This window comes from Gavia stellata, chromosome 16, assembly GCF_030936135.1.
Source record: "Gavia stellata isolate bGavSte3 chromosome 16, bGavSte3.hap2, whole genome shotgun sequence".
NCBI classification, from domain to species: domain Eukaryota; kingdom Metazoa; phylum Chordata; class Aves; order Gaviiformes; family Gaviidae; genus Gavia; species Gavia stellata.
Genome location: NC_082609.1, coordinates 3,738,320 through 3,751,818, shown reverse-complemented (window position 1 = coordinate 3,751,818; position 13,499 = coordinate 3,738,320). Strand labels below are relative to the sequence as shown.

The window sequence follows — 13,499 nt, the reverse complement described above, 5'->3', positions numbered from 1 at the left end:
CGGGGGAGAGGCGGCGCCGGGAGGGCCCCGCGGCCGTGGGCCGGGCGGAGCGCTGCGCTGCGCTGAACCGAGCCTCAGCTGTGCTGCGTGCGAGGCGGCCGGCCGGGCCCGGAAGGAGCCGTGCGGGGGCGGAGCGGGGCGCAGCCGCGGGGTTGCGTGTCGGTGTCGGTGCCGGTGGAGCGGAGCGCCCGCACCTCAGGCTCGGCGGCGGCGGGTGAGCGCGGGGGGGGGCGGTGAGGGGCGCTGTCCGCCCCGGTGGGCCGCGGCCTCGTCCTCGGTGGCCGGCAGAGAGGCTGAGCGATCTCTGCAGGGCGCTGGGCCGCCTTCATGTCCCGCCGGGAGCGGCCTCCGGCCCGCGGCGGCGCGGCTGGGCCTGGCCGGGGGTCCCTGCGCGCCCGGGGAGGCCGCGGCCTGCGTGGGGCCGTGGCCAGCGCGCTGTGAGGTGGGGCTGGGGGGGGGCGGGTGTTCCCTCCCGTTCCCTCCCGTTCCCTCCCGTTCCCTCCCGTTCCCTCCCGTTCCCTCTTCTCGCTCGCCCCGGGGCGAGCCCTCGGGGTTCGTCGGGCCTCCGGGGCTGGGAGCACCGGCCCGTGTGCCGCCGCCCCGTACGTGAACCTTTCACGGGCATTCGGCAGTGCCTTTGTAGCCCTGGCTCTACCTCACCTGGGGGCCTGTGATGCTGGGGAGTGTTGTGTTACCCCATAACCTACAGCTGCTCTGCAGCTGTCCATCACGTTGTACCCATCTGTCAAGATTTATTCTAAGTATTTTTTTTTTTTCAGAAATTATGACTTTTAGGATTTTTTTTTTAATAAGTAAATTGCTGCAGTAGGCCCTACACTGAGAATGTGCCCTGACAACTGTTTTTTCTGAGCCAGGCTGCAGCTGAACCTCTGCATCAGGTGCCCTTAGGAGCTAGCGTGCATGTTGCGGTGCTGTCTTCGCAGATAAACTGTTGTTTCAGATGTGCTTAAGGTCTTTGCTAAATTCAAATAGACTGTCTCTGAGTAAAAGGTGTGATATAGCGAAATTTAAGTCATCAGCTCTACAATATGTAATCTTCCTGTTTTTTTCAACCCAATTAGTAATGGATCAGTATGATGATTACTCTTTCTGGAATCTCAAAGATGACTTGCCGTCAAAAAACTGATTCAAATACCCAAAGAGAATCTATGCCGTTACCTCACTTTCAAACTCCCTCCTTTTCCTCAACTTTTTAAATACTGTATCAAAGTGCAGTTTCATGTCGTGGGATAAACTGTACTGTGGAAGGCAGATACCAGTTTATTCACTGAGTTTCTTAAGGATTTTGATTTTTGTTGTCTGTGGTAACATTTTACAATGTTAAAATGTTCATATGTGAAATTATAACTTCAAGTGATGATGTTTGGATCCTACTTGAAAAACTGCAAGTACACCCTTAACAGTAGAGTTCAAGCTCTTGCTTGCAGGTTGTGTTTTCAGGCTTGCCTGTGGCTGGGGTGCAGGGTTGGTGCAGTGAGGTGGGGCAGAGGTTTCTTTCCTAGCTCTTGCTGACAGTATCCCCCCCAGGCGCAGCACAGTGCGTTTCCAGTTACTGCAAGAGCAGTTCAGCTTGGGTGTCGCTGGTTTCTGTTTCCTAATTATTCCATAAAGGGATTTAAAACTGTTTGGAAAAGCCTGGTGTCCTCTCTTAATCTAAAGTTTCATGGACTTTGGAAGTAAGCACTATTCTAACTGTTTCAGAAGTGAAATGATGACTTTTTAGCTAGAAGAATGCAGATCAAAAGTAGGGGGAAAACTTTCCCATTTTTCAGAATACAAAAGAAATGAGCGTGAGTGAGTTTGCTTGCTAGTCCTTGCTGTCAGCGACATTCCCTTCAGAAGGCTGCCTCAAGATGTTACCAAAGCCACTGGGTGGGAATTCCGCATCCCCACAGTCAGAAGTGGTCTTCAGTAAGCAAACCCATCTCCTTGGTCTATAGAGTGGCTTACAGGGCTCCACGGGAGTTACTGAATGGTACTTTGCTGCTGAAATAACATTAGCCAGGGTTGTTGGAGACATTTTGAAGTGATAGCCATCTGTTGTTGATGTGATACTAGAAAATTAACTCGTATTTTTGTTAAGGAGGCGTGAGTAAGTTGGTGATGTCTGTAGAAATAGTTGGTATCAAAAGATTGTCTTGTGTCCAGTATAATTTTTCATTAAAAGCTTATGTCTGCTTGCAACTGATTATTTTCAAGGGAACCCCTGAAATAACCTTAAAATAGTATTTTTGTTTTCATCATGGCTTGTGAACAGTGGTTGCTAGAGTTTTCATTGTTCTGCTTTTATGGTATTTTTAATATGAGCCTGAGAGTTGGAGTCCGTGTATATTCAACTGCCTCGGCTCTCCCCTTAGTTCGGTGTAGCCCTGTGACTTGGACGTGTTAGCAGCATAACAACTCTTGATACCAGTGCAGAGCTGCTATGGCTTTTTAATGCTTTGATTTGACACTGCTGTGAATTATGTAGTTACTTTTCCTGTGTGATAAGAGTAGATTTAATATCTCTATTGAAATATTATCAGTGTACCTTTACAATTAGCTGTCCATTTTTTCCCCATTTTAAAAGTATTTTCCTTTAAGCGCTGCCAGCTGATACAGAGGCTGTTCTGGGTGTATTTGGATAGCTCTGTTTCTAACATAACTTTTCTTGTGGTGATGGAAATTTAACCTATATTAATGCCACTTCAGCTGTGTTTGCAGAGTAATCCTGTTCTCACTTTAATCATTAAATCTTGCCCCTTAAAGTCTTTTCTGTAATGCATAGATTTTTTTTTTGTTGTTTTTGTTTTATCTGTAAGTTTAATAGATAGAAAAGGCCAATACAACTAAATGCTGTGAAGTTATTCTCACCTCGGTAATCTGAGCACTTCTCTTACATCACGCTGTTTGTCCTGATTTGCAGGTTATTTGAGTCGATCGTTTTTCTAAGCCCCATAGAGGCTTTTCTCGATCGGTGTTTTGCTCAAGCAATAAATAAATCTGCTGACGTGTGTGTTCTGCCGTGTTTGCTTATTCTTGACCTTTGCTTTCTAGCCATGCAAGGGACAGTTTCAGTCGTGACATTGTGTAACTGGGTGTTTATGCATTGCCAAGCATATTTGATTTATATTCTTAAAATTTGCGCCTGTTGCAGCTGATCAGTTGTTCAGAGTAACGTAGGACGTGGGTAAGGGTTTTGGGGTTAGTCGTGGAGAAACCAAGGACTCCTAGCGCTTTGTCATCTTCAACCAGGGAGGCAAATATGGGCTGAAAAGATTTTGTTCCAGTGCAAGCAAATGTAATTAGAATATTCTTTCCTCCTCTTTCCGCGTTATCTTTCTGTGATATACCTCTTGTTGCATAGTGCAGCTCTGTTCGTTGCTGTGAGTGTAATTGCTGTGACAGGTGCCTGGATTTTGATCTGGTTCTGACCTGTGTTTCGACTCCTGTGTCCTGTGCTCCAGGGTCAGAGCTGTCCTAAAGTCACCTTGTGACCCACCAAGGCACCACTGCAGCATTGAAATGAGTGAGGCAGGACAGCCTGCAGCCACGTGGATACCTCTGCCAGCTGCACTTAGCAGTGCAGTCTGGTTTCTCGAGGGTAGTCGGACTCTGACATGCCCTGACATTAGCAGGGGTTATGTGCTCCGGTAGGAACGAGCTGGCTAGATGCTTCTAAGGATGTTGCCTTTTAGTCTTTCAAGAGGTTTTCATGGTAGATACTAATTCACTGTGTCAAACTGGTGCTTTCAGTGTGATTATCATCACTTTAGATACTGAGGAAATTAAGATGAAAGCTAAGAAATTAATTGCTCATGGCTATGCAGTGAACCTAGTGATGGCTTTATTCTTGCGCCCCAAAGCATCGCTTTGGCAGTAGCGGCGGTTCCTCCTCTGTGCTACCTGTCCTCCTGGGCACTCGAGGTGTGCCAGCACTCCCCTGACACCTCCGCTGTGGCCGCTTTTTGGGAAGCAGCCCTGCCTTTGGTGGCAGAGGGTTTTTTGTGGGGCAGGAACAATTGAATTCCTCAGTCTGTGCAGTCCACCCTGGCCACTTGCTTCTTTCCCAGGGATCAGCATAGCAGCCTTATATTTTTTAACTATACCACAAAGAAGGGGTAGTTGTGGGGTAGCAGAGCTTCATCCTGGTAGCAGGGGATGTCCTGACTGTGATGGTTGGATGGAGTTGGCTGATGGTTGTATGGTACAACTAGAGTGTTGGTTATAGTCATCCTGGCTCCTCTCAGCTCGAGCTTCTGTTCTTGAATCTAAGCTGAAGGAATTTGATGGGAAACATGGTGTTCTAGAGTCCTTTTCTAAACATAAGTTTTGCATTTAAGGTTTAAATTGTGGCAGCCTGTGCAGGACAGCGCAGGATGTCCCAGTCTCTGAATGGCAATTCTGGTGCTTTGTGTTAAGTAGTTGTTTCCCATTACAAGCCAAACAGACAGGTTCAGTGCGGACAACAGTGATTTATTTGGTAGCAAACTTCTCTGGATTCAGCTTCACAAAACTTCTTCACCTCTTATCGCCTCTGCATCAAACCTCAGCAGTTCCCAAGGGCAGCCAGAGCACTGACTCTGCACTGACATCCCTCTATTGCCTTCTCAAAAGTGCCACTTTTTCCCAGTTAAAAAGTTTATGTGACGATCCCATTTGAAATCTTCAGTGGAATATCACACACCTCCACCAAACCGTACTTAAGATAACATAATTTTTACTTCTTGCAAAGACTTCTGCCCACATAGCGTTTTCTAGGGGGAGGAAAAGGTTAAATCACAAGGTCTGGATTCTGTTTTCCATTTCTACATTAATTTTTTAATGTGTTGTGGGGTCACTTAATTGGTCCATGGTACAGTTTATCAAAATGAAATTGTTTTTTGTTTTTCACCCAGGACTTCGAATTACTTTTGTTACCTATAAGTATCATACAATGTTTAACGTGCTGTTCTGACAGATCTTAAATGTATTATATTTTCTGTTTATTTCAGACTATAAGATTCAGCTATGTCCTTCATATTTGATTGGATTTACAGTGGTTTCAGTAGTGTATTACAGTTTTTAGGTAAGTTTTTATTGTTTGGGATTTTTCCTTTCTGCTATTCTTGTATAAAATGTCTGTTCACCTCTGTTATCTTCAAATATAGCTGCTGGTTAAATAATAATATTTGCATTGGTGTATGTTCAGCAACACTCAAACAAAAGTTTCACTTAACAATACTGAGTATTTCCAGAGCATGCTCTCCACTCAATCTTATGTTAATCCTTTAACCTCTTCAAAAAATTACATTTTCTTTCATGAGCATAATAGGTTTGATTTTTTTTCTAATCGTACTATATTTAAGCTGGTGTAATTCAGTTGACTTTATGGATTTTCTCCTGATTTTTCTCTGCTGTAAAGAACTGAACTCGGTTATTTTAGTTCACTTCTTTTGCACGTGAGGATGTCACTTGAGAATCCAAACATGAGTATTAGTTTAGAATCCAAAAATTAGTGCTGGATATTGAAGCCCTTGCTCATGTTCAGCAGTGTGTTATTTTGTGACTGCTGTCACTGAAATCAGTGTGGAACTTCACTGGCATCTGCTGAAGAGCCTCAGGAAAGTATTCCCTGGCCAAAAGAGTCTGCGATCCATATCAACCCAAGGTGAAGTATTAGCTTGTGCAGAACAGGAGAAAAAAAAAAAAAAACAACCAGGAGGAAAAGGAATGTTAGGATACTAAAAGAAGGAAGAGAAGCTGCAGATCACATAGGTAAAAGGCACAGTTTACAAGTTTGAAGGATTTTACTGAAGTGGATAAAAAGCCTTTGAGATTAAGGAATCATGGCAGGCTGTGCCACCTGCTTTTTATCAGTTGAAAGTTTAAACTTTTTCGCTGAATGTTAGACCCTTGGCCCACTATTGAAATATTAGCCAGTGAAATTTTAACTAAGTTGACTAATCTTTCTTATCTCTTACTTAGCTGAGCAGTGATTACTGCACACTAGCCTGCTTTCCTGTTCCTGTGCATGCAAAGTCTAATTCTGGTGAAAGATACTGGAGCTTGAAGTAGGAAGGAGAATTACTTTCAATATGTCCCTCTTATTCTAGAAGAAACACTTTCTCTTTTCATTCTCATGTACATTTACAGTTGAAGAAGGCTGATTATAACATCTGTGAAACTCCCCACAGTGCACTATGCTGTCCTGTCAGCAGGCTGATAACGTCACTTTATGAAGTACATCTTTGCACACATACTTTTAGAATGCACAAAGAATCTTTACATACATACACGCACACACACACACACAAATAAAAACTCTGGTCTTGGTGCAGCTAATAGCTGAGGTATTGCTGCCTGAAATCTTTCAGAGAAAGCAGCAGCACCTGATTTGGGAGCAAAAGCTCCTGGATGTCCAGGCTGAGAGTGGCAAAATATTACTGTTTTACTATGGTTTTGTAGGGTTTTGCTTAACTCATAAAGTAAGTGTGAACTGGAGTTCCTCCTATGACAGAAGTTAATACATGAAAATGTTTGTCCGCTCCTTCTTTCTCTGGAAATGTTAATACTTTCTCCTCCACTCTGTAGTTTAATAGTTAATATAGATATTTGGGCATGTGAGATGGTGAGTTTGGGAAGTAAGAGTTGTTGTATTTGAAAGAACTGTGAAGACACTCTACAGTACCTGTAGTAATAAAGTTCATTAATGAAATAAGCTGAGAAATATGAAAGAATATTCATTCCTGCAAGTTACAAAACATGTCATGCTGGAGTGCAATCCCAGAGATTAGCTTAAAGGCAGGCGGAGAGGTGAGCAAACAGCAGTGGTGTAAAGGTCAGCCAGGCAGAGGCACGTATGCCCCTGTAATGCTGTGGCATCAATGGGGCTATCCGAGTAGCCACCTGTGCAACAGCATCGCTTAAAATCCCACCACGTGAAACACATATGAGGATAACACATTAGGTAAGAAGTAAAAATGAGGGCTCCAGAAACTGATGTCACTGTCTCACTCTGCTGCCTGCTAGCCTCCTCATGTAGAGAGGCTCAGGGCAGATGTCAGTGCACCCCTTAGGTGGCTATCAGCCGCTTGCCTGTGGCCCCGAGGCACAGCGCAGGATTTTGGTGTGGAGTTTGCAGATCGGGAGGGTTGGTTGTGCTTGCGGGAGAAGGTGCAGTTAAGTATAGGGACTGCAGCGATGGGACGGTTGAGCTTTAACAGTAAAATCCGATTGTGTACTTCACAAAATGTTTCTGTATCATTGCAGGGGTGGTAAAATAAACTGTTCTTCAGCATATTGCAAAGTACCACAATACTATGACATTATATAGTGGAAGATCCTGGTGACTTAAAAACTCCCACATTACAATATTTGGCTGTGTTTTGCAGTTCTTTTGCAGAAAGGAGAGAGAATTGTCTTAGGAATGTAGCCCAGTTTTGCTTTTAAAGAAATGTAATTCAGCACATATGTGTATGTGTTTTCCCCACCCTCTGTTGTAAGTGTTCTGCCCTCTTCAGCACTCATGAAGGCTGTGGGGTCAGTAGTGATTCCTAAGGAGATGTGCGCTGCATAGTATCCAGCTACAGCTCTTTGAAGAGTGAGTAAGGGAAGATTTTCTCCTCAAGAAAAAAGAGCTAAGTAGTTTTCAGTACAGAATGTGATTTTTTTTTTTAAATGAAATTTGTCTTTAAAATGTTTTACTTTCAATGTCAATCAGTTTGAAGCAGTGAAAAATAATCCTGGCATAGGATGTAGTGTTGGCAAGTTTAAGAGAATCACTCCTTGATAACCTCAAACTTAAGAAAACGGAGTGTTCATGTTTTACACATCCTTCCTCTCCTTCACAGCAACTGTTGCATTTACTGGGGTTACAAGTAGAAGAAAGAAAGGGGAAAAGGCATTTTTATAAAGATGACAATCAGTGAAAATAAAATTTCTTATTCCTATTGTGAAAGCATTATCACATGATAGCAAGCATGTCAGAATTGCCCTGACAATGCCGTTCAAGATGTATCCATACAATTTAGCTGGGGGTATGGGTGGATGTTACTTTTTGTCAAAATAATATATAAACCAACATAAAAGAATTCATGGATGTACTAATTATGGCTATTGACATTGAAATTAATTTCTCTGTAATGTACCCATTGAGGTCTGAACTTTCTTTTTGCCTCGAACAAGCTTTTTGTCATAATTGGAGGTAGCCGAACAAAACACCCTCTGTTCAGGTTCAGGATGGTCTGTATTTTAGAGCCTGCTGTCAGCACTGTACCCGCATGTCCCCCTCTCCATCGCCTGTGAGCAAAACTGTCCTTTTGCTGGGGCAGAGTAAGCTACACTGGCAAAATTTAGTCCTGTTTTGTTGTGGCTTTCCTAAGATAACGTAAATGCATTTACAGGAGTGACACGTTTACAACAATTGTGTGGCTCTCCCCCGCTAAGCATCCCATACGCTGCACGTGGTACACAGTGCAGCAGGCACATGAGCAAGTGTGAATGTAGTTGGTATGAGTAGAACACAGATAAAGGGCATTGATAAAGTGTGCGGCAGAGCTTGGCCGGTCTGTATTTTGTACCATGACTGTAACACTTTGCTCCTGGGAGCAAAATCATCTCTAGTGCTGGAAATTAACTCCTACCAATTGAACTGATTAATCAGTAGGTCCTTCTTTGTTCTAGGACTGTACAAGAAATCGGGCAAACTAGTGTTTCTTGGACTGGACAATGCTGGAAAAACTACGCTGCTGCACATGCTCAAAGATGACAGGCTGGGACAACACGTCCCCACGTTACACCCCAGTAAGTTAATATTGCTGGTTCCATAGCTAGAAAGTATTTAGTGTTGCAGGAAAAGCAGGATCTGATTATACATCATAAGACCAACAGCGTAGCTGGGGAGAAACAAAGGAATTTCTGGGATTGAAGGCTGTGGATAGTTCAAGGAATATTCAGAAGAATGTGTATAGGGTAGTTCGATGTGGTATATTTAAAATTAAGAGGTGAGTAACAAGCAGAACGATGGAGCTGAGAGTCTAGATTGCAGAAGCTGTGGGAAATTGGGGCAGTGTTTGGGGGCAGCTTCTTTGTGCAGCTGGAAAATGAGCATTTTTGTACACTGTTTTGATCTTTTTGGCTCAGAGGTTGCTGTGTAATTATTATCCCAGTAGCCTCGCAGGAGGGGAAATTCAACACAGGTTAAAATGTGGATTGGTGAAGTCCAGTAAGGAAGTGAGAAATTGGGGAAAGAATGTGAAGAGGAGAAACCTTGAACAGTATTGTAGATGAAATGCCATCTTTGTGGCAAACCAGATGCCAGAGCCAACTGTTGTTTGTGTAATGTGTAGGGATAAATAATGTACGAATATTCTCTGCTATTCTTAGCATTGTAGATATTTCACATGTGTTTTAACAACAAAATGCTGTTAACCATTAAACAAACGTGTCATTGATTTTGAGAGAAAATGTATTGCTGTGATTTGTTTCTTGAATAACAAAATACTGAAAAGACCCAAGACAGGAAGTAAAATCTACATGCTAGAAGGTTAGACTGTTCTAATCCACTGTGTAATCTTCAGAGAACATAATTCTGTGTATTTCTAGCTTCAGAAGAGCTGACAATTGCTGGCATGACTTTCACTACCTTCGATCTGGGTGGGCATGCTCAAGGTAAGAGAATACGTTGACTCGCTTCACTGAATTGAATTAGGATTGTCTACAGTCCCTTTGTTTCGGATCAGAAATGCGACCATGCTGCAGAGGTCGACTTCCCCCACTCTCTGGGACAGTATAAAAAACATTTGCTGCTCTGTTGTCAGTCTCCGCTATTTATCACAAATCCCAAATACAATTTGGCAAGAGCTGCAGAAGAGCGTAAATTTTTGACGTGTATCTGTATTTTGAAGAGGATTCTGTACGTTGAATTGCTTACGTTTACCTTTAAGTTTTATGCTTCAAACTTACCTTTGTTGACATAATTCTTGGGGAAACACAAAAAGTTTCAGTACGTCAGTGTGCATGTGGAATAGTGATGATAACAGTAAAGGGAATGATACTTTTGCTCCATTATTTCAAGCTTTGTAAAACATGAAATTGCATCCTGAAGACTGGCAACATAAGCTAAGACTTCAAAAAAACCCTGTTGCTTCTTAATTACTGATGTGCATCCATTATTTTGGGATAATTTCCTTTTGTTTTTAATTCACATTTTCCGTGTAGCTCGCAGAGTGTGGAAAAACTATCTGCCTGCGATTAACGGCATTGTGTTCTTGGTGGACTGTGCAGATCATGAAAGATTGCTTGAATCAAAAGAAGAACTTGATGTAAGTTTAAATAAATTCTTGAAAGTTTTAACTTTAACTTCTAAGAAATAAGCTCAAATTCCCAGTATCCAACAGAACTCTACTGCCACCTGGACATGAGTAGTAGCGATTTGGCCTTCTATACTCTGAATTAATCTCTCCTCCTTTCTCCTTTCCTTTGTAGTCACTAATGACAGATGAAACTATTGCTAATGTGCCTATCCTAATTCTTGGTAACAAGATTGACAGACCTGAAGCCATTAGTGAAGAGAGGTTACGAGAGATGTTTGGTCTGTATGGCCAGACAACAGGAAAGGTAATGCTTCTTTTTTTTTGGTGATTTTGGTTTGTTTTTTGTTAGGGAGTTTGTTTGCCTCATCTGTGTGTTCACTCCAGCTACACAAAATAAAGGAGTTTTAATTTATGAAGTTCTTCGTATATAATAACTGTATATGGAATGAATGAATTGTGGAGTCTCTTTTTTTGTGTGTTAGATGCAGCTCTACTACGACATTTTTACGTCATATTTAATGCTGCATTTTTTCAGAGAAAAATTAATTGTACTTGGGGTAATTTTTAGTACTTCAACTTTCCTATGCAGTACTTTAAAAGGATGAACGAGCTTTCAGAGGCTATAGTTCTAGTGAGAACTGTAAGAGAAAACTGGATAAAGTCTTTCAGTAAATGACTTTTCTCATTTAAAGTGCAGACTTTGTACAACTTGTTACTTAACTTGTTTATCTGAAGCTTAGAAATAGATTTACACCATTGTAGAAGTCTGAGTTTGTAGGTTGTGAGGGGGAGAAAAAGAAGTTCCTACTGGCATTGGTAGCAACAAGGCAGATTTATATTATGGATCTTTGTGATACTTCAACTCTTAATTTAAATACAGCGTACTACTTGTAGGAGATGTTTGGATACAGGGCACTAGAAACAAGTTGCTCTGTTTTCCTTTGCCCTTGGAAAGACTCCTCTCTGCAGCTGACGAAGCCATTCCAGCGTGGCTTCTCTCCCAGCTCCCGTTAGATGACCAGCAGCGTGGCTGCTGAGGAGGGCACCTGGTCTTGTAATTCCTTTTTTCCTCTAAGGTTATTTACTCTTAGGTGCTTCCCTTAAAGTTCAGTGCCAGTCAGAGTTCAGGTTGAGCAGGAACAAATCTCGACCACCTTCTTTTCCATGTGAAAGAGAATTGCACAGGTTAGTTTTAGAATAGGTGTAATGGGCTATAATGGGACCTTTTTTTTTTTTTTGTATCTTGCCCTGGTTTTTGCAACACTGCACATAATCTGTGAAGTATGAATACCGTTGTGAATCTCCAGTTGAGCAACAGCTTTATCGCACTCTGCTGACCTTGGCAAGCAAGCAACTTGCACTCTTGCTATGGTCAGTCCTACAACTGGTAGCAAATGTTCTTCTTAATCTGGTTGGAAAGCTATTAGAAACAGAGCAGAGAACTGTGACTGAAAACTGAGCATAAACTCTCTAATTCTCTGTGTGCGTGCTTGCTGTTGCACTCTGGTTTCAGGTACTTCACCCTCTCCAAATGTGGATGCACATGAAAACACGCTCAGTGTATTTCTCAAGTGACCCTAACCTCAGTACCGTGTACAAGTTTTAGGTTAATTTATTTTCTAAAATTCCAGTGTCCAACACGAGTTAAATACTAGCATTCCATAGAAACAAACGTCCATGTAAAGTAGCTGTCTTTTATAACGATGCTGTAACTTGGCACACTTCTCTCTCTGCAGGGCAGTATACCACTGAAAGAATTGAATGCAAGGCCACTAGAAGTGTTTATGTGCAGTGTGCTAAAGAGACAAGGCTATGGAGAAGGCTTCCGTTGGATGGCACAGTACATTGATTAATGCCAAAATTGCATCAGTACCTTCTGTCCCATGTCTGAATATTAAGTCTGCTCCTTATTTGATCACTCAGTGTACGTAACTTGAATTCATTTGACTGTTTAGTTATAAAAATACACATTTTTAGCTAATTATATCACGTATGCTAAATTGTAAGTGTGAGGACTGAAAAATTATTTCAAGCAAGTTTGTAAGTTTAAGTACCACAACCTGTGAGCTTTCTAATCTCATGCAACGTTCTTTTGCAGCTTTTAATTTAACAAGTCTCCGGCACCATTTTTGGTCAGAGCAACTTTCCAGTACAGTATGTTTGAATGCACTTTTTAACAGCTAAAAACTACGAACATGTGAAAAATATTTAATGCTTATGTTAAATTTTTTTATGTACTTTTTTGAAACTGGTTTTATAACTTTAGAGTATATAACCATCTTTCAAGGAATAATAAATAATTAGCTGATGGATAATTGCATGATGCCTTACGGTTTTCAATAATATACTTTCTTATGCAACGTCATGCAATAAATTTAAATCCAGTTTTTGGCAACTTTAATGGAAAATGTTTCATTTTAATGTGTCTTAACTAGTGAGGCTGCCTGATGATCTGAATATGTGGGATATTTTCCTGAAACACAGAAGGCCACAAAGTAGTTTCATTGTATGTTAGAGTAAGGTGTGTTTTTTCAGATTACCAAATTGCATTTATTTTAGGATTTTGCATTAGTAAAAGAAAAATCTAATCCGATGCCCTTATAACCACCACCTTTAAAAAATACAAATAATGTAAATCAGCTCTGCCAATGTGAATCTTGAACTAATGTCAAAAGTGGTCTTACTCTACTGGTCTCTTGAATTAAACCCCTGAAGCAACACAAGAAATACTTTTTTTTTTTCCCCCGAAGAAATTAAGAATACCATTGTGCTAAATATTCTGTTCCTAATTTAATTAGATTTGGGGTCTGCCAGAAGATTTGCCTGTGAAATTGCCAGGAAAAAAAATGTTGCCATTCCTGCTTGTGGAAAAATTATCAGCCCACACCCAATTGGCTAATTTTATTTTTGGTGTTTTGAACTGGGACAAGATGGCTTGTTTTCTGTGGTTTTTGCCCTGAAACCTAGCCAGTGTGGCAGCTCGGGCTGCCCAGGTGGCTTATTTCTGGGGTAAAATTTGGTTACCTGCAGTCCTTGTTTCCAGACTTCTGACTGTTTTTTCCCCAGCTGTGAGTGCATTAGTTCTGCGAGGAGAAAGCAGGTTATTTTTAAAGAAGAGGTGTTGAAGCACATGTGCCTGTCAGTGTCTTGTTGATGCTGGCTGACACTGCTGTGGAGCTGTGGTTGGTGCTTCTGTGTGCTGGG

The 13,499-nt window shown here is 41.8% G+C and overlaps 1 protein-coding gene across 1 annotated transcript; it reads left to right on the top strand.

Annotated features, from left to right (window-relative positions):
* The first annotated feature begins 151 nt into the window (after nt 1-151).
* SAR1B (secretion associated Ras related GTPase 1B) lies at nt 152-12,688 on the top strand. Its single transcript, XM_059825185.1, has 7 exons — nt 152-214; nt 4,995-5,068; nt 8,665-8,784; nt 9,586-9,651; nt 10,201-10,304; nt 10,468-10,599; nt 12,032-12,688. Exons 2-7 carry the CDS (start codon nt 5,011-5,013, stop codon nt 12,146-12,148), a joined length of 597 nt encoding a protein of 198 aa, XP_059681168.1. The 5' UTR covers nt 152-214; nt 4,995-5,010; the 3' UTR covers nt 12,149-12,688.
* The last annotated feature ends 811 nt before the right edge of the window (nt 12,689-13,499 follow it).